We start from the raw sequence: 21,057 nt of genomic DNA, 5'->3' as shown, positions 1-21,057 counted from the left end.
TGCATATCTTTATGGCTGCGAAGATATGTATAGCTAGACACTGGAGACAAGCTGGTCTATTTAGCTGGGAAATAATTATTAACCAATTACACCATCAGTATTTAATGGAAAGATGATACTTTCTTAAAATCAATAGGATTGATAAGTTTGATAATATTTGGCTACTTTGGAAACAATTCCGGGCTATTGAACTAGATAGCAGAAATCCTATTTGAGGCCTAACTTTTCTTTTTTCTTATATAATATTCCTGGGCGACTGTTATTTAACTTAAGATCAAAAGCTTGCTCCTATACTGTTTCTCACTTACTCCCATTTGTAACTGACTGATGTATGAATGTTATATGTGGTCTTGTGACTGGCACTTGGTTGCCAAACTTATAGTTTATATCAAGAATATACTGTAATTGACTTCTCTTTCTTTCTCTTACGGTTGGGCCAGAAGATTATCTGCTTGTCCATAAATATTCTAAATATATAATATATTGAAGTATCAAACATTGAATTGAATAAACGACCAGATTATCTGTTTGTTCGGAATTTGTGATTAAAACTTCCTTTCTTATTGTTAAAAACAATTAAGAACCTTACTATGTTTATAATATGGAATTGACACTGTACCTACCGATGTATTCTAAACTTGAGAATAAAATGTTTGAAAATGTAAATAAAAAAAAAAAAAAGAGCAGGATCTTCTTCTTTTGTACCAGTATGTCTTAAGGTGTATTAACATTATCATTTCAAGTTTTATTTGTTAAATATGTTCCCTGTTCCTAACACTACTTAATCTGCTGGTGCTTTATAAATAAAATTTATGTAATATTATTTATTAAGTACTCCACAAAGACAATGTAAATATACAATTTAAAAAACACGCTTGGGTCTATTCGCTAAGAAGTCTAGTGTTAAGGGTTAACATAGCTGATCAGACTCCACTAAAATTACATGCCCTTGCCCTTGTCTTCTAAAGGGAACATGTCTACTGGAGAAACAGAATTAGCCATACACATTTTCCATATTTTGGTAGTCTTCTCATCAAAAGAAAACACCTTTAATAACTTTGTCAATTTAATGAAAATAGCGAATTTCAAAGTGGAAAATGCTGCAACAGAATGCCGAGAGACATGTTATGTTTCATGATTAAACGCAGGTGAACCAACCCTAACATTTAAAATCATACTCATAACCATATTTTAAGTGAATATAATTGTGTTTCTTTCTAGGCAAATGTAGGTAAAACATTAGCTGCTGTTATTCAGTGTATGCTATTGACCCAGAAATCTCTGAAATAAATAAATATTTTAATATGGTAATACGGAGAATAAATGCATCCAAACTAGCAACTTTTACCTTCAATCTGTAACAACGTTTGCTTGTTATGGTACAAGAAACACTGGTGCAGGGTTGAACTTTTGTACCCAGATTCAATTTTGGTAGTAAAAGTATTGTATGTAATAAAGTAGAAGTTGATACTACCACCACTTGCCTACCAATTCAATCACAGCCACATGTCAAGAACAAGTAGCTGAATGTGGGCTATCAGAGGCATACATAAAGTATTTTGCACCTAGGGCGGATCCCATATTTGGCACCCCCCTGTCAGCCCACTGTCCAAACAGTAACTTACATCCACACTCCACACTGGCACAGATTGTTACTCACTGTCTCACATTTGCCCACATACACAGGGGAGGGCTGGCAGCCTAAGGCTTGGGGGGCAAGTCAAGTGGCCCATTGTGCCACCGAATCAGCCCATCTTTTCCTGATTTTCTAACGCATATTGATTATAAAAATACAAATATGATTCAAATGTGGTTTAACATAAATAAATGTAATAGCAACAAAGGATGGTGTAAATGTCCCCCATGATACTGGCTGAGAATTATGGGATGTATAGTACACAGCAGCAGGGAAAGTGTTTTTAAGGCTAATATGAGTACCCTACCAGGATCAAGTGGGCCCATACACTCTCAAATATTAATTCCCTGGAAGAGTTGATTGGGGACAGAGCTGACACTGGAGAGCTGACATTGTGGGCTGAAAGGGGACAGAGGTGATACTGGGAGGGGCTGATTGGAGACAGAGGTGACACTAGGGAGCTGAATGGGGACAGCAATGGCATGGGGGGCTTAAAGGGGACAGAGGTGACACTGGAGAGCTGAATGGGGACAGTAATGACATGGGGGGCTGAATGGGTACAGAGGTGACACTGGAGAGCTGAATGGTGGCAGTAATGACATGGGGGGCTGAATGGGTACAGAGGTGACACTGGAGAGCTGAATGGGGACAGTAATGACATGGGGGGCTGAATGGGGACAGAGGTGACAGTGGGGAGCTGAATGGGGATAGTAATGAGACTGGTAGGGGCTGATTGTGGACAGAGGTGACACCGGGAGGGTATGATTGGGGACACAGGTAACACTGGGGAGCTGAATGTGGACAGCAATGACATGGGGGTGCTGAATGCAGACAAAGGTGACACTGGGAGGGGCTGATTGGGGACAGAGGTGACACTGGAGAGCTGAATGGGGACAGCAATGACATGGGGAGCTGAAAGGGGACAGAGGTGACACTGGGAGGGACTGATTGGGGACGGAGGTGACACTACCGTTTTTTGTTTTGGTTTTTTTAACGAATACAAAAAAATATATAATTTGTATAAAAATAGATTGGTTTAATAACCTTGTACTTCTTCCACTTCTTCGTGTAGACCTCCGTCCCCTGGTAGCTGCAGACTGACGTTTTCTACGTCGTGTCACTGACATCCGGTGCTCCAGCAGTCTGAGTGCGAGGGGGCGGAGCTGTCACCCCTGACGCTGCTCCCATCACTATGCGGCCAATCTAATCTAAACGGCCGATGCGTGCTGCTGATGCCGCCGGCTGGAGCTTCTTTAATACTTTGACACCCAGCGGCCGTTTAGATTAGTTTTCGGGAGGCCTGGGGGGCAATTGCCCCCCCCGGCCAAGCCCACCCCTGCACATACACATATGCACTAACCACATTTACACCCTACACACTCATGTTAACGCATATTCCCTTTCACATATACTTACACATTAATTCACATTCATGCTCACGCAAACAAGCTTCCACATACCTTCATGCCCCACTCATACTTATACATACAATTATACATGCATATGCCTCCCTCCTTTCCTCAATCACCCCCTTACTTCAAGCTCAGTTTTCCCTCTGGATGTGAGTAGCTTAATGTTTATTCCTGTATTCCTTGGTCTGGTCCAAAACTGCTGGTCTGATGAGCCCGACCCTGAGTGTTACTGTGGCACACCCTTGGTGAGCGGCATCCAGGGTTAGCCACCACCCTTAAATACACCACTGGTTACCATGCTTCTTCTCTGTTAGCATCTAGCTTCAAAACAGCTTACAACTGCAATCCACTCCCTTGTCATATTGCGCCTGGATTATTGCAACTCCCTACTAACTGGTCTCCCTCTCACCTACCTTTCACTGTCCCTCATCTGCCACTTCCTTTTGCCAAAGGCTCCACTGGCTACCCATACCCTTTAACGTATTCAAGTAGTCAAATTCAAATCCCTGACTTAAACCCTTACAAAAAAATTACTGCGGTTTTTCTGAAGTAATACTGCAGTTTTTTGGACATGAAAAAACTGCAATACTGCACTTTTACTGCAGTATTACTGCACATTTACTGCAGTTTTACTGCATTTGTACTTCACTGTACTGCACTTTTACTGCAGTATTACTGCACATTTACCTTTTTTTAATATTGCAAACCTACAGTTGTACTTCAATGTACTGCAGCTTTATTGCATTTGTACTTCCGTACAAAAATAACTGAAGTAAAACTGCAGTACAGTGAAGTACAAATGCAGTAAAACTGCAGTAAATGTGCAGTAATACTGCAGTAAAAGTGCAGTATTGCAGTTTTTTCATGTCCAAAAAACTGCAATATTACTTCAGAAAAACTGCAGTAATTTTTTCGTAAGGGAAGAGCCCTTAACAACTCCGCACCCTGACCATTACACCAACAGGAACATTCCTAATGTTACATTCTAAATACATAGGCATTAATATGTAGTTGCCCCCCCCCCCTGCAGCTATAACAGCTTCCACTCTTTTTGGAAGGCTAAAAATTACTGCAGTTTTTCTGAAGTAATACTGCAGTTTTTTGGACATGAAAAAACTGCAATACTGCACTTTTACTGCAGCATTACTGCACATTTACTGCAGTTTTACTGCATTTGTACTTCACTGTACTGCAGTTTTACTGCAGTTATTTTTGTACGGAAGTACAAATGCAATAAAGCTGCAGTACATTGAAGTACAACTGCAGTAAAACTGCAGTAAATGTGCAGTATTACTTCAGAAAAACTGCAGTAATTTTTTCGTAAGGGATTTCCACAACATTTTCTAGTGTTTTTGTGGGAATTTTGTCCCATTCATCCAGTAGAGCATTTGTGAGGTCAGGCACTGATGTTAGAGGAGATGTTCAAGGGGTTGAGTACAGGGCTCTGTGCCAGCTAGTCAAGTTCTTCCAACAATGCCTGAAAAACAGCCCCATGTTTTATCCCTCCTCCATTAAACTTTACAGTAGGCACAATGCACTCTCACCTATTAGACTAGTTCATCACAGTGCCAAAAATAGAAGCATGATTCGTCACTCCGCAGAACATTTTCCACTGCTTCAGTCAAGTGGAAGTGTGCGTTACATCACTCAATCTGATGCTTAGCATTGTACTTGATGATTTGAGGCTTGCATGCAGCTGCTTAGCCATGGAAACCATTCCACGAAGTTCCCACCACATAGTTTTTGTGCTGATATTAATACCAGTGGTAGTTTGAAACTCTTAAGCTATGTAATCAGCAGAGCGTTTGCGGCTTTTACGCACAATGATTATCAGCAATTGGTGATCCCGCTTTGTGACTTTATTTGGTCTTCCGCTGAGTTGCTGCTGTTCCTATATGCTTCCACTTTCTAATAATACCACTAAAAGTTGACCCTGGAATATCTAGCAGGGATTACATTTCACGGACTGACTTATTGCAAAGGCAGCAACCTATCACTGTAACAAACTTGAATTCACTGAGCTCTTCAGTTACCCATTTTTTAACAAATATTTGTAAATGCAGGCTGCATGGCTAAGTGCTTTATTTTAGACACCTGTGGCAATGGGTCTGATTGAACCACCTGAATAATTAAGAGGTGTATGCCAATACTTGTGTCCATATAGTGTATATCTACATTCCATTCCAAATACCTCCTAACCACCCTCTTCGTTCCTCTTATGACGTCTCTCTTCTACCATCATTACCTCTTCTCACTCTCACGACCAGGATTTTACCTGTGCTGTACCCCTTCCCTGGAATTTCCGTCCCCATTCTGTCAGATTTTCTCCATCATATGCAAATTTCAAAAGCTCTCTGAAAACCCACCACTTTCAAGAAGCATACAACTTTCCTTAGAACACTCTCAGTCAGCATCAAGTCTAACCCATCGGAACAACCAACAACCCTGACAGCTCATCCTGACTTGACCAACTCAACTGCATCCAATCAGTCCTCTCCTACTCTTTCACTTCAACCACAACGGACTATATTGTAAACTGACAAGAACAGGGCCCTCCTCTCCTTTGTACCAGCTTGATATCGTTTGTGATATAAATGTATCCTACTGACTCTGATTGTAAACACCTATGCAATCTGCTGGCACTATATAACTAAATGTAATATTATGCTTTAAAACATTATCTACAACATTATCCAGGGGCGTACCTAAAGTATTTGGCACCTGGGGTGGATCCTGTATGTGGCACCCCCCCACACACATACACACTTTAATACTGCATAGCTTCTATCGTTAGGCAAACATTGACAGGGGTACAGAATACCTGTTATCATTAAATACTAAGGCAGACCGTCAGGCCCCATCCAGGCTGCAGTGCTGCCACGAGGCAGTGCCGCAGCGTCACCGGGAGACCCGCAGGCAGGATTAGAACTCCTGCCCGACGGTTCCCGCGACGAGGGATCCCTGACTCTTCGTGGCGCACGGTCCTGGGACCGTGTGACCACGCTGTCCAGAGGCTGGCGGACGGGAACCGCGTTCCGGGGTGGCAGACCCCGTGGTGAGGTACGTGGTCCCCGTCGGGTCTGACACTCTGTCCCCCTTGCTAGCTATGTTTCTCCTGTGCTCTGCTCAGCTTCCCTACTCCCAGCCTGAAGCATCCTGCCCATTTCTATGTTCTGTTATGTCTCATACCTCCTCCAGGTTATTACTTTGTTTTGAACTGGACAACATCTGCTGCTATGTCAAGGTGCTGGTATGTGGCTGCACAACCCTGGGTGCTCGACGCCCTGGAGGGTGCAGTCGCTCTGCATCAGGCCCTGACCACTCCACTTCTGCACAATAAGCCCTGCACACCATCTTTGGGGCGCTCTGGGTCATGGTAGCCGTCTGACCACAGACCCGGGGCCTTACACAGACATTGATGGGGGTACAGCATAACTGCTATCATTATATACTGAGGCATGCACTGACGGTGGTACATCATAACACCTATCACTATATACTAAGGCACATATTGACGGTGGTACAGCATAACACCTGTCACTATATACTGAGGCACACACTGACAGTGGTTCAGCATAACACCTATCACTATATACTGAGGCAAACATTGATGGGGGTACAGCATAATCCCTATCACTCTACATTAAGCCAGACATTGACAATAATACAGCATAACCCTTATCACTATATACTAAGCCAAACATTGATGTGGTGTAGGCCTACCACTTCAGTGTCTGGCTTAGTATATAGCAGGGATGCACCGAAATGAAAATTCTGGATCGAAACCGAAAATCCAGCATTCACTTGGCCAAAACAGAAAATTATCCCCCACACCTTTAAAAAAAAAAACACTTTTATTAAAAGTAAGTAACACACCAAAATTAAAAAAACAACAACAATATATATATATATATATATATAATTGTTAACAGCAATCACAATCCTATCATGTATATATATATATATATATATATATTAATATTGTTATTTAATTTTTCTGTCCAATTTTGGAGTGTTACTTACTTTTAATAAAAGTGTGCTTAACACACAAAAATTGGACAATAAAATCAACAATATTATATATATATATATATACACACACCGTATTTGCTCGATTATAAGACGACCCCCCAAAATCTGAATATTAATTTATGAGAAAAAAAAAGAAAAAGCCTGAATATAAGACGACCCTATAGGAAAAAAGTATTACCAGTAAATGTTAATAATGTAAACTATGTGAAAAAAATTTTTTTAATAAAAGCTATGATTGAGAAAAATATTTTGTTTTTATTTCCTTTTTTTTTCAACCTGCCCCACCAGTTATGCACATCTGCCCTCTGGCTTGCCACTCTGCCCCAGAAATGCCTTATACCCCCTATATGCCACTGTGCCCCATGATATGCTTTTTAACCCTCTAAATTCCACTGTGCCCCATTATATGCATTTTGATCCCCTATGTGCCACTCTGCCTCCAGAATTGCCTTATACCCCTATATGCCACTCTGGCATTTAGGGGGTTAAAAGGCATATTATGGGGCAGAGTGGCATATATGGAGGTATAAGGCATTTCAGGAGGCAAACATTGATGGGGGTACAGCATAATCCCTATCACTCTACATTAAGCCAGACATTGACAATAATACAGCATAACCCTTATCACTATATACTAAGCCAAACATTGATGTGGTGTAGGCCTACCACTTCAGTGTCTGGCTTAGTATATAGCAGGGATGCACCGAAATGAAAATTCTGGATCGAAACCGAAAATCCAGCATTCACTTGGCCAAAACAGAAAATTATCCCCCACACCTTTAAAAAAAAAAACACTTTTATTAAAAGTAAGTAACACACCAAAATTAAAAAAACAACAACAATATATATATATATATATATATAATTGTTAACAGCAATCACAATCCTATCATGTATATATATATATATATATATATATTAATATTGTTATTTAATTTTTCTGTCCAATTTTGGAGTGTTACTTACTTTTAATAAAAGTGTGCTTAACACACAAAAATTGGACAATAAAATCAACAATATTATATATATATATATATACACACACCGTATTTGCTCGATTATAAGACGACCCCCCAAAATCTGAATATTAATTTATGAGAAAAAAAAAGAAAAAGCCTGAATATAAGACGACCCTATAGGAAAAAAGTATTACCAGTAAATGTTAATAATGTAAACTATGTGAAAAAAATTTTTTTAATAAAAGCTATGATTGAGAAAAATATTTTGTTTTTATTTCCTTTTTTTTTCAACCTGCCCCACCAGTTATGCACATCTGCCCTCTGGCTTGCCACTCTGCCCCAGAAATGCCTTATACCCCCTATATGCCACTGTGCCCCATGATATGCTTTTTAACCCTCTAAATTCCACTGTGCCCCATTATATGCATTTTGATCCCCTATGTGCCACTCTGCCTCCAGAATTGCCTTATACCCCTATATGCCACTCTGGCATTTAGGGGGTTAAAAGGCATATTATGGGGCAGAGTGGCATATATGGAGGTATAAGGCATTTCAGGAGGCAGAGTGGCGTATAGAGGGTTAAAAGGCATTTCTGGAGGCAGAGTGGCATTAAGGGGGTTAAAAGGCATTTCATAGAGCACTCTGCCTCCAGAAATGCCTTATCCTCCCAATTTAACACCCTCCACGGGGAATTCTGATCTCTGACAGCCGGGGAAGGTCTGCGCGATGGACGCAGACAACCCCCGCTGCTAACCGCACCTCCTCCCGGCTGCAGTGGAAGTTGTCTACGCGAATCGCGTAGAGCTCTACACGTTGCCCGGACTAAGCACCGGGGACTCAGAAGTACCGGTAAGTGGGGGGGGGGGGGAGAAGACAGGAGGATCCAGGTCCACTGCATCGCTGCGGTCTCATAGTCAGACCTAGTTGAGGTCTGATTAAAAGACGACCCGATTATAAGACGAGGGGTATTTTTCAGAGTATTTGCTCTGGAAAAAACCTCGTCTTATAATCGAGCAAATACGGTAATTGCTAACAGCAATCACACACCTATTATGCCCAGGCAGCCAGAACAGTAGCTTACCTAGCGGGGGACAGCACCCCCCTGATGAGTGGCACCCGGGGTGTACTGTCCCCCGCTAGGTAAGCTACTGACATCTACTGTTTAAAAGACATTATGTGAATTGAAAACATATTTTATCTATATAAGCAAAAAGACAAAGTAATATTGTGTACGTTAGTGGGGTTTTTTTTTATCAACAATAGCAAAATTTTACACAATTCGTTTTCCTATGAAACTCCAAATGTTCTACATATATATAATAAAAAAAGAAAATATAGTGAACCTTTTTTATGGCCCTTTAATATTGATGATATTATGATTCTTTAACATAAAGAATCATAAAGAATGTAGTTTAACATAAAGACACACATCTCCCCTTCCCCAATTCCACTGTCGCTCCTGAACAGTGTATAGCCTTTTAAAACTGTCCAGTCATGGGATTAGTTCTCCCATTTTGTTAGCCAGGCTTCTTGCATTGGATAGTACACAATTTAGTTTGCCATCAGTTATTTTCTTATGAAAACAATCTGCATCAGGTGCAACCTTATTCTTTATGCTACTACTATCCTTAACCTTACTAACCACCCTTCTATCTACACAAATATCCTCCCCTCCTGGTATGAATGCTGTATCTGGGATATCTACAACAGCATAAGTCATATTTATGGATACCTCACCCATTACTTTGCTCTGGCCATTTAAATGTTCTGTATTTATGGAACAAAAGGTAACCTTTGGGCTGAGTACAGCTCCATTTTTATTGTCCATAACATCAGTCACCTGCCTACAATCTAAGCTTCCCATCCCCCCTTCTCCACCCTCCTTGGTTCTATCTAAGGTATTTACTCCCTCTGTTTACTTCCTATCCTATTTAATGACCTTGGTCCCCCCCCATTACCAAGTTTAAATAGCCCTCCAATCTTCCGGCCATCCTATCCCCTAGCACAGCAGATTCTCTTGCATTCAGGTGTAATCTGTCACGACTATAAAGATTGTACCCAAGTGCAAAAACAGCCCAGAACTCAAAACCCTCCTTCTTACACCAAGTCTTCAGCCACGCACTAACCTCCCTGATCGCATTCTGTCTTCCTGCCGTTGCGTGTGGCACAGGTAATATTTCGGAAAATATTACCTTGGAGGTCCTTTTCTTAAATCCCCGCCGGATCCTCTCCAGCCAATAATCTGTCCACACAATCAGCAACATGCCGAACCCGAGCACCCAGAAGACAGCAAACTGTCTGGTTGATGCGATCCTTGACACAGATTACTGTGTCTGCCTTCCTAATAATGGAATCCCCTACCACCACAACCTGTCTAGCCTTTCCCGCTTTATGTATTCCTTCCTTACCAGAGGGGCTGTTCCCTCGGCTGTTAGAAGGAACAGCTTCCTCTAATGTGGTCATTTCTGAGCCGACACTCCTAGCATCTTCACTCAAGCTGACAAATCTGTTGCGATAGACAAACTTAGGGCTGGTCACCCTCTTCCTCTTTCCACCCCCACCCCCCCATAGCCACGTCTACCTCCTCTTTTCCAGTTTGTCAGTCCTCCCCATTGTTGCATACATGTGGCATACTGTGCACTGAGATAGGCTGACAAGCTTCCTATCGCTCATTATATATATACAAAAACAGTACAGTCACTAAAGGAAAAAAATAAATATATATATATATATATATATATATATAAATATAAATATATATTCACCCACAATCACATTGTACACGTATACAGTATTGCCTTCAAATTCCTGTAAAGCTCAAATTCCTGAGTGCTCCAATTATTATTATTATTATTATCTTTTATTTATATAGCGCCAACAATTTACGCAGCGCTTAATACAATACATATATTCAAGGGGTCTGACAAGACGAGAATTGACAGACTAAGACAAACCGATACATTAGGTGGAGAGAGCCCTGCTCGCAGGCTTACAATCTTGAGGGAATGGGGTGACAAACATAAGGCACAGAGAAAGGGTCTCACCTAGTGTAGTGTGTGGGGTATCAGTGACGGGTGAGAGGTAGTGTGGGGGGTGTCACAATTCCTACTTAAACCGCACTAATTGAATTGCAGACTTTAATTACCATTGAGCTTTTAACAGATGAATCTCCACACAGGTGTACTGACGCCTCCCTTAAATAATTCAATGGTGAAAACCAACACGGGGGGGAAAAAAGAAAACGTTAGTGGAGAGGTTTGTGGCAGTGTCTCTTACACTCGGTATGATTGGGTTGGGACGAGAGCTTATCAAGGCTCTATTAAGTATATAGGCAAACCTGTCTATTCCTGCACAACACAAAATACTAAACGATCAAAAATTGAGTCCCTTACAGTCTGTCAGTTGAAATTGACCAAACAACCATTTTGGTGTGTTTATGCAACATTACAGCTAAATGTATTACACATTTAAGGAGGGAAAAAGTATAACGTTGCAAACATGGTTCGATAATCCCAATTATCTTTGAGTTCTGTTCTCTTTCTATAAAAAAATGCCTTGGCTAGGACAGCTAGCCCTGTAGCTACGATCACTTCTACCGCAGGAAATGTACACAGGCAATCAAAAAAAGAAAAATTGTGGGACTATGCACATCACTGTTAGAAATGTAACACGAGCATGTATTATTATTACAAGTAATAACAGTTTATAAACAGTCACATAAATTTGCTAGCCTCAGTGACAACTTTCAAGCAAATTGTAAATATAACCATGTTTCTTTGTTGGTCCTTTAAGTCATCTATAGCACTAACATTACATAGATGTTTTTCTCTCTTTTTCTTCCAGCTTGATTGCATGGACGGAGTTCTGTGGCTCATTCCTTTTCTTCCATGTGGCTTTTTCTTCTATGTGACCTTTTTCCTGTTTTGGTTTGATCTGCGTTATGGTTGGGGACATTTGATCTTATATGTTCTGGTTGACAACATTGACTTTGCTGTTTTGGTGAGAGTAAAGAAGGGAATGCAAAATACTCACCTCCTGTCTTTTTATTAAAATTTTAATTCAGTAACGAAGGATGGAATAATTTTTTATTGTACGTCCCATTTCCAATAAAAAAAATTCTTTGGCAATTGAGTCCTTCAATAAGTTAAATTTAAACAGAACCGGATACAGGTAGGAAGAGTCAGTGACATAAAATAGAAGTAGAAATAGAAGGCATTTTTAACAACTTAACTTTGCTCTGTTCAAAGATGGTGCTCAGATAGTGGCTATGAGAAGATCATGGTACTGTCTCAAGATCTGGCTCAGGAAAGTACCGTATTTGTTTGATTATAAGACAACCCTGATTATAAGACGATCCCCCCAAAAGTTAGAAGAAAAAAAAAGCCTGAATATAAGACTACCCTATAGGAAAAAAAACGTTTTATTAGTAAATTTTAATTAAAATGTAAACTATTTTTTAATATTTAATAAAAACTATGATTGAGAAAAATGCAGTTTTTGCTTTTATTTCCTTTTATTTGCAAACCTGCCCCCCAGTTAAGCACATCTGCCCCACGGCTTGCTACTCTGCCCCCCAGATATGCCGTATACCCCACCCTATATGCCACTCTGCCCTCCTTGATATGCCTTATACCCTCTATATGGCACTCTGCCTCCCTGATATGCTGTATACCCCCAATATGCCATTCTGCCTCCCTCACATGACTTATACCCCATATTTACCACTCTGCCCCTCCAATATGCCTTATACCCCTTATTAGAATATTCTTTGTCTTGGATATCTAAACTTCTCCAGTGATCAAACAGCAATCAATACCACAGCTTCTATGTCTTATTAAGCAGGTTTATTTAATAACAAATTATCAATACATACAGTACCGATGCTGGAACAGATGGTGATAAAAGGTACTGTAGGCTCAATATTCTTGATGAGATGAAGGTGAGAGCACAGAAAGAGCGTAGAAAGAAAGATACCTTGTCCTTGTAATCATGCCTATTTATACCCCTTTACATTTGGTTAGGGTATACGTTAAGGAATCCTATTGGAGCAGTCATAGGATACACTGGCATTCCACAGAAGACCCTCTAAGCTACGTCACATAATTGATACCACATGTTCCTAGCACTCAAGTTGCATTCAGGCCTAAAATGTGCAGAACAAAATAAACGTATAAAAAATGATTTCTTACACCCCTATATGCCAATCTGCCCCCCCCAGGTATGCCCTATACCCCCTATATGCCCCCTGACTTACTGATGCATCTCCAGACTTGCCCCCTGTGCACCAGTTTGTTATAAGATGACCTTGAATATAAGACGAGGGGTATTTTTTAGAGCATTTGCGCTGAAAAAACCTTGTCTTATAATCGAGCAAAGTTCAAGCGCTACCTTGAACTTTGTGCACAAAGAGTCAGGTCAAAAATTCTGTCTTGTATTTTGACTTCCAGTGAGGCATCTCAAGCATAACCAAGTATGCTATCCAGCCAAGTACTTAGGAATCATTGTTTAATGTCCAATCTCCAATTTTAGTAAATTCCAACCAACAAAGCTGGTTTCCCATAATGGGTTTTCCTGGTGGACAAATGGGGAGAATGGAGAGGTCATTTCAAACTATTCCAGTTTCTTCCACAGCAACATGCCTGCCTAATGCCACTGCTCGGCACTCAGTCCTCACAAAACTGAATTCTTAGAAAGTGTACATTCTAATGGATAATAAAGCAGCAATTTCCCAAAAACATGTGCTCCTACCATACTCGTGATTTCTTACAGTTATTACTGCAAAAACAGCTGTGTTTCCCTAAATTTGAACTCTGGCTTCTTATGAACATTCAGCAGAAACACACACGTATAAGAGCTTTAGACTTATTGATTTTGCTTTAAATTAAATTAATAGAATTCATAGATTTGCAGCATGATAGGACTGTTATCTAGCATAGATACATAACATTTTACATCTAAATCAGTGGTTCTTGAACTTTTTCTCAAGGGCCATTAACAATCCAGGTTTTATGTATATCTCTAAACTCAAGAAACCTCTAAATCCTGTTGATGATCTTTGAGTGCAGTTTTGATAACCACCGATTTATGTAATCTCAACCTCTGTTATGTCTGACCAATGTATTCTATCATAATTATTAGACTTGGGCGCCGGCCAACTCTTCATGTTCGTCTTTGTGGGGGAAAAAATCTTCGTATTACGTGAATATTCGCTCGTTCCTGTGTTCGGTTCGGGCGAATATTCGTGTACATTCTTCGTGTTCATTTTTTTGTTTTTTCTGTTTTTTGTAGAAGGGGGACTACGCAGCAGCTTTGGCGCCAGGATTTTAAATGTCTGTATGAGCGACTCTATTGGTCGCCTGCAGGGGCCTCCTCTGCCATCAACCAATGAAGTACACCTGTAATTCATTGGTTGATGCCAGACGAGCCCCCTGCTGGCGACCAATAGAGTCGCTCGTACCGACTTTTAAAATCCTGGTCCAGCAACTTGGCTATGTTTTACCGCCGCTTTCTTGGCTTCTTCTTTTTTTCGGGACGAAGAACGAAAACGCACTCTTCGTGTTTGTTTTCATGTTCGCCCGAACACGAATGCACAAGTCTAATAATTATCATGATACATTATTAATACCTTATTTCTTCCATCTAATGAAAGATAAAAGGCCTGAGGAGACTGAGGCTCATGTATCTGACATTGCTTTTTTATATATGCTTTAAATATTTTGTAGTAGCAAAACATTCATGTTCACTTCCAAACATCTTATCTTAAATGTAAGGTAAGACTATTTATAATGTACTTGGGGGCAGGGGGGCAATTGCCCCCACGACGGTCCAGTTCTTTAAACAGGGTCAGACTTTTTTGGGCCAACCTGCTATGGGAGGTGGGAGTACAAAGAGGGCACGTAACATGCAGTTATGTGAGCCACATTCAAGATTCAAATATCTGCAGACGGAACAGCGGATGGAGAAATCTTCACAGTTACAAGCTTAGGGTCATAACCTACTGCTGCAAACACAGGTGGCAGTATGGTAAGTAGAATTAAAAATAATTCTGCTAAAGAGAGTAGATTCACCTATGGGAGAAAATGGTGGCCACAATAGAATCAGTAGGTATAACACCAGAACAGACAGAAGTAGAATCTACAAATTGGCGAGAGAGAGGGCATCAGCCTTCACATTTTTAGAGCTGGGGCAACAGGTGATGATGAAATTAAAACGGGAGAAGAAGAGTGCCCATCTTGCCAAATGTGGATTTTAACATTTAGCAGATTCCAAATACAATAAGGTCTTATGATAAGTTATGATAGTGGTTGTTTCTGGTGCCCCCTTCAATTAGTGTCGCCACTTATTTGCTAATAATCTCGGTTGCCAGCATCAAAATTCATTTCAGTAGAAGAGAATGTCTTTGTGAAAAAGGAACAGATGTGTGTTTTAGCAGTAGAAGGATCTCTTTGAGACAAGACGGCCCCTGCACCAATCTCCGAAGCATCCAAGCATTCAAGAATAAAGGCACCAGTAGGGTCTGGATGCTTAAGAATAGGAGCAGACAAAAAATGCATTCTTTAAAAGACAAAATTTCTTCTCTGCCCCAGTTGTCCCGAGTACAGGATTGGCAACTTTTTTAGTAAGGGCAACAATAGGTGCCACATCTATAGCAATTAGCAGATCACAGAAATCTTTGAATAGCCTTCAGACCCAGGAGAACTCTACCAAACAGAATGCATTGTTTCTGCTATAAGGATTGGTGAAGGGAGGATAATGGTCTGGGGCAGTTTTTCAGGATTTGGGCTAGGCCCTTGTCCCTGGATGGTCTCGTGCTACTCTCGGCTGGGACACTCCTCCGAGGTAGAGGGTTCACAGGCAGCTTCTCGACAGACCACGCTCCTGCCAGCTTGACTGCATCTTGAGTGAGGGGGCATGCGTGTGACATCATTGACTCCAGATGACCTTTTATAACCTTTCCTGACCGCATTTTCACCCTGGACTGCCAATATTAACTCAGAATCTTCATTTACTGATCACCCTCAGTTTGTGTACTACTCCTGTGCTGTTCCAGAGCTGCTTTGGTGAACATATTAATTTTGACCTGGCTAGTCTTGACCCTGCTCTCAGTATACAATTCGGCTGGACGTGACCTCTCTGATACTTACCCAGCTATGTATTGACCTCGCTTACTGTTAGTGATTTGGATTCGGTTGCTGATCCTGGTTCCTGATTTCCTTCAGGACTTCTAACCATCCAGCTGTCCTCGCTGACCTTCTTCTTTCATCATCAGGGGATACTACTACTACTACATTCATTACAGCCCCTTAGTTTCAAATGAAAGGTAATGTCAATGCTACATACAAAAACATTTAGGCATTTGTATGGTTCTAACTTTTGTCGCACCAATTTGGAGAAAGCTCTTCCATGTTCTAGCATGACTGTGCCCCTTTGGACAAGGCTAGGCCCATAAAGACATGGTTTGATGAGTCTAGTGTGAGCTCAAGTGAACTGCACAAAGCCCTGACATTAAATCCATTGATTTTCCTCCTTTTTCACATGAAGTATTCAGCATCCTGGTTCCGGAAGTCGGTTCTCCGCCACCTCCTTACATCGGCGAAAGCGCTGGTCCCCCTGCTCCGCCTACTATTAGGGAGTGGATTCTCCGGGTGGAACAGACACGGGTATTGGAGGAGTTACACCTCTCGGCGATCGGGGCGGTTGAGAGATACCAGAAAACATGGTACTACTGGCTGGACTTTGTGTCTGGACCCCTGGCTCGTTCTCTGCTTGCCTGAACCCTTTGCTTATATCGTCTCGATGGCTCTACTGGTCTTCTCTTTTTTCTCTCTTTTTCTCTCACCCTCTCTCTTTCTTCACCCTTTCCCCCTTTAATTTACTTATATTTTATTTATTTATTTTTCTCCTTTTTTTTCCCCTTCCCCTCTCCCCCTTCTTTCCTCTCCCCTCTTTCTTCCCTCTCCCCTGTTCTCCCTTCATCCTCCCCCCTTCATCCCCTCCCCTATCCTCCTCTCTATCCCCTTTTCTGTCCCTCCCCTTATCCCCATCCCCTACCCTTGATATTTGCCACCACTGCCCCATGATCAGGCTCCATTGATCCATAGCGCCGATGTACCCTATTCAGTATTGTGCGGGTCCTTTTTCCTATGTGCTATCGGACCTATACCTTATCACATGATCCGTTTACATCGTCAAGGTGACCTCACTGGTTGTTATTTCCACATTTTTTTCTTTTCTTCACACCTGACCATTACCCGTTACACACCGTCGCTACTGCTCCGCGTTCGGACGGCGCTGTTACATGATATTCATGGGTGCGGCTGCTCTCGTCCGTGTGCGACTTCTCTCCTCTGTGCAATGAGCTTTCTTAATTGCTACATACTCTACCGGACTTATGCCTGGTCCCGTGGCTCGTTGCTACCACAGGTGTCATCTCATGCTCGATGATGTGTTAGGAGATACTGATGTCATGCACTGCAATGTAACCTGTTCCTCCCTTTTTTCCTTTCTGTATCCCTCCCCAACCATTTGAAAAATAATAAAATTTGATTTACCCTAAATCCATTAAACACATCTGAGATTAATTGGAGTGCCGATTGCGAGCTAGGCCTTCTCAATCAACATTAGTGCATGCTTTTTTGGCAGATTGGACACCAATGTCCACAGACACACAAATCTTGTGGAAAGCCAGAAGAGTGGAGCCTATTAATGTTGCAAAGGGGAGACCAACCCCATATGACTGTCCATGGTTTTGGAATGGCATGTCCAATAAGCTCAAATGACTGCAATGGTCAGACGTCCACATTTTTTTCCATCAAATAGTGTGTGTGTTAGCATGAGCGTACATGTTGATGTAAGTGTGGGAGTATGTAAGGAAATATGTGTGTACATTACTGGGGGGGTGAAGTTGGCTGTATCGGTGTTGGACAATCCTGCAGCACCATATTGTCTTAATATAACATGCCATTTTGGCATACAAATTTTTTTATTACTTGTTAATACACTTTTTACTGTGTTACTTAACCTTGTCTGAGCAGCAGACTCCTTACTTTTGGTTTCTGTAATTGTTCTTAATTTATGTGATACACTACTTGCAATTCCCTGTCTACCCATTGTACAGTGCTGCTGAATATGATGGCATTATATATTAAAATAACAATAATATACTTACCAGACTGGTAAAGATATATGTATAATAAGCAGACACCATTCCCAGCTCAGCTGCCTGAAAAGGAAGAGAAAAAAAAGAAAATGAAAAACTATAGTAAAATCAACTAAATATATTAATGAAGTTTCTTTGCTTATTGTTCAGAGAGCAAAACCATCATTTTCTTTACAATTTCTTTATCTGAGCAGACATCATGTATGACTCTTCATAATAATACACAATATTTCTGTGCGACAATCATGCAATAATACATTGTTGATTTTTTTTATTTATTTTTTTAAGTTGGTGTTACATGTGCCACTTTAATAGTGATAACTGCCAAACATTTCCATCACAGTTGTGGCTTGTTCACACTTGCTTAATGTTCACAGGGGATCAAATATGATGATGGGTGAATTAATTCATTGCACAAGGGGAAAGTGTAGCGATATGGCTACGCTACTTCATAATTTTAATGTATCATAGTTTGCAACAATGAACAAATAATTGAAGAGTCAGATATGCAATGGAAACATCACTTAGTTTTGGTCTATCACAAATAAAGTCACTCAGCATCCCAGTAGTTATGTGAGGTGTATTTAATTTAGCAACAAGGGCCTATTGACTAAGAGGTCAAGTGGTCAGTCGAGTTAAGGGTTACCTCCACCGATCAAACTAAATTTCAGTTGCAAGCCCTCAAATTGTAACAGCTTGCAGACTTACAAACTTCCAAGCTGTTTGCAGTGCCTTCTCAACACATGGGCACACTGGGCAGTTTCACCATGGAGCCCCTAGCACAGTAGTGTATCTATAGGGGGGCAAGTAGGCTGGTCTTTGGGCCGCAGCTAGGTACTTGTGAGATTGTGATCTTCCCAACCAGCCCTCTTCATTGAGGCACTCAGTGACACTGAAAACCCACCATGCTAGCATTTGAAATATCCACGTGGTGTCTAGTTTTCAAAACTGTATGGTCTAATTGGGGTAAATTTAAATGCCCCAAACTACACATGGGGGCAGGATGACCAGTAGGGTGACCACATTTTATTTCTGCCATTCAGGGACACACTATGAAGCGCATGAGATTACACATACAGGTATATATATATATATTAAGCGCTGCGTAAACTGTTGGCGCTATATAAATAAAGGATAATAATAATAATAATATATATATGTGTGTGTTAGACATGCATTTTTAACTACGTAATATGTACTGATCACTTTGAAGTAAAGACCATGATTGAAATATGATTTCAAAATTACAGCTGAACTGGCAGTTAGTTTTCATTCTATAATATTAGACCCTGCTGCCGATATATATTAATATTAGACCCTGTTGCCAATTCATTATATATTGAAAAAATTGGGCCCTGCTCCACGCTCCCTAGCATGCATTCACTCCCTTCGCTCCTGCACCAAAAAAAATATTTGCCACACTGAATCAGAATCAGAATCAAATCCTGTATTTGCAGGCACACAATAATAATGTATGGAAACATAGCATTGCAGGTATAGATGAACGGGACACAGAAATTGAGCACTGCAGGTATAGATCAATTGGAAATCATATGTAAACTCAGCACTGAGGGTATAGATCAAATAAATGACACATGGAAACAGCACTGCAGGTATTGATCAACTGAATAAGACATACAAACCCTGTATTTGCAGGTATATAAATAATGTATGGAGACATAGCATAGCAGATATGGATCAAGAGAATACACAAACCCAGCACTGCAGGTATAAATCAACTGGAAATATCATTAAAAAATCAGCATTAAACCACCTAAATTACAGGCACAGGTCACACACCCCAAAGCCAACCCTGGCGTCCACATTGCCCACATAGATCCTGACCAGCACCCAGATAACACACATAGGACTTGCCATCTTTGTCCCCAAACAGCTCAGCATGAGTCAACTTTGTCCCCAAACAGCCCGGGCTGTACCATGTTTGTCCTACAAACACCCTGCCTGTGCCATCTTGGTCCCCAAGGCTCAAACACCCTGCTTGTGCCATGTTTGCCTTTCCAAAATTCAAATATACATCTATGATACAAGCAAACACTTTTAGAGTCACTCACAAATTCACACTTTTATTCACTTAATGAATTCACATAATCATTTATTCTCTCACTCATTTACACAAATCATTTACACAAATCATTTACACATATTCATTAATGTATTCTCACAAAATCATTAATTCATACTCTCACTCATTTAGACGATTCATCCACACATTCATTCATACTCTCACTCATTCTCTCCCCCACTTCTCACTATCTACCCCCTCTCCCCCACTTCTCACTATCTACCCCTCTCCCTCCCTTCTTACTATCTATCCCTCTCCCTCCCTTCTCACTATCTACCCCTCTCACTATCTGCCCCTCTCCCTCCCTTCTCACTATCTACCCCTCTCCCTCCCTTCTCACTATCTACTCTCCCCCCCTTTGAAGTTCACTTACCTTGTAGAGGTCCTCCGGTGGGAGCGCGAGGCCTCTGTCTCCCTGCTCTGCCACAGTGCTTGCTGCTTCACTGCTGAGCGCCGGTATATGACCTCATATTCCGGCGCTCAGCATGAAATGCCGGCACCGCGACCGAGCTAGAGGCCTTGCGGAGGAGACCGAGGGGCGCAGAGCAGTTGCCGAAAATTTCATGAGCAACCGCTGGGCGCCCCTCTCTCTCCTCCACGTCAGAAAAAGAAAAAAAGAAAAAAAAAGGAATGGCGTTTCATGCTGATCGCCGGGAATATGATGTCAGATTCTGGCGCTCAGCTGTGAAGCACGCACCGCGGCAGAGCAGGAAGACGGATGCCTCCCACCACAGGACTCCGGCAACAAGGTAAGTAAGGATAATGAGAAGTAGGGA

At 41.3% G+C, this 21,057-nt stretch overlaps 1 protein-coding gene across 1 annotated transcript in view; it reads right to left on the bottom strand.

Moving 5' to 3' along the window:
* The window catches only part of LOC149298082 (glutamate receptor ionotropic, kainate 4-like), a 168,076-nt gene that overhangs the window by 80,464 nt on the left and 66,555 nt on the right, over positions 1 to 21,057 (bottom strand). Inside the window, exon 6 of the mRNA XM_089487973.1 lies at positions 18,208 to 18,261. Within this exon, the coding sequence (XP_089344099.1) occupies positions 18,208 to 18,261 (54 nt within the window). The remainder of the gene's footprint in view (positions 1 to 18,207; positions 18,262 to 21,057) is intronic.

Source organism: Sceloporus occidentalis, unplaced genomic scaffold (genome assembly GCF_023333645.1).
Source record: "Sceloporus occidentalis isolate IW3139 unplaced genomic scaffold, rSceOcc1.0.p SCAF_35, whole genome shotgun sequence".
NCBI lineage: Eukaryota > Metazoa > Chordata > Lepidosauria > Squamata > Phrynosomatidae > Sceloporus > Sceloporus occidentalis.
The sequence above is the reverse complement of the archived record's forward strand: the minus strand, read 5'-3'. Positions and strand labels throughout refer to the sequence as shown.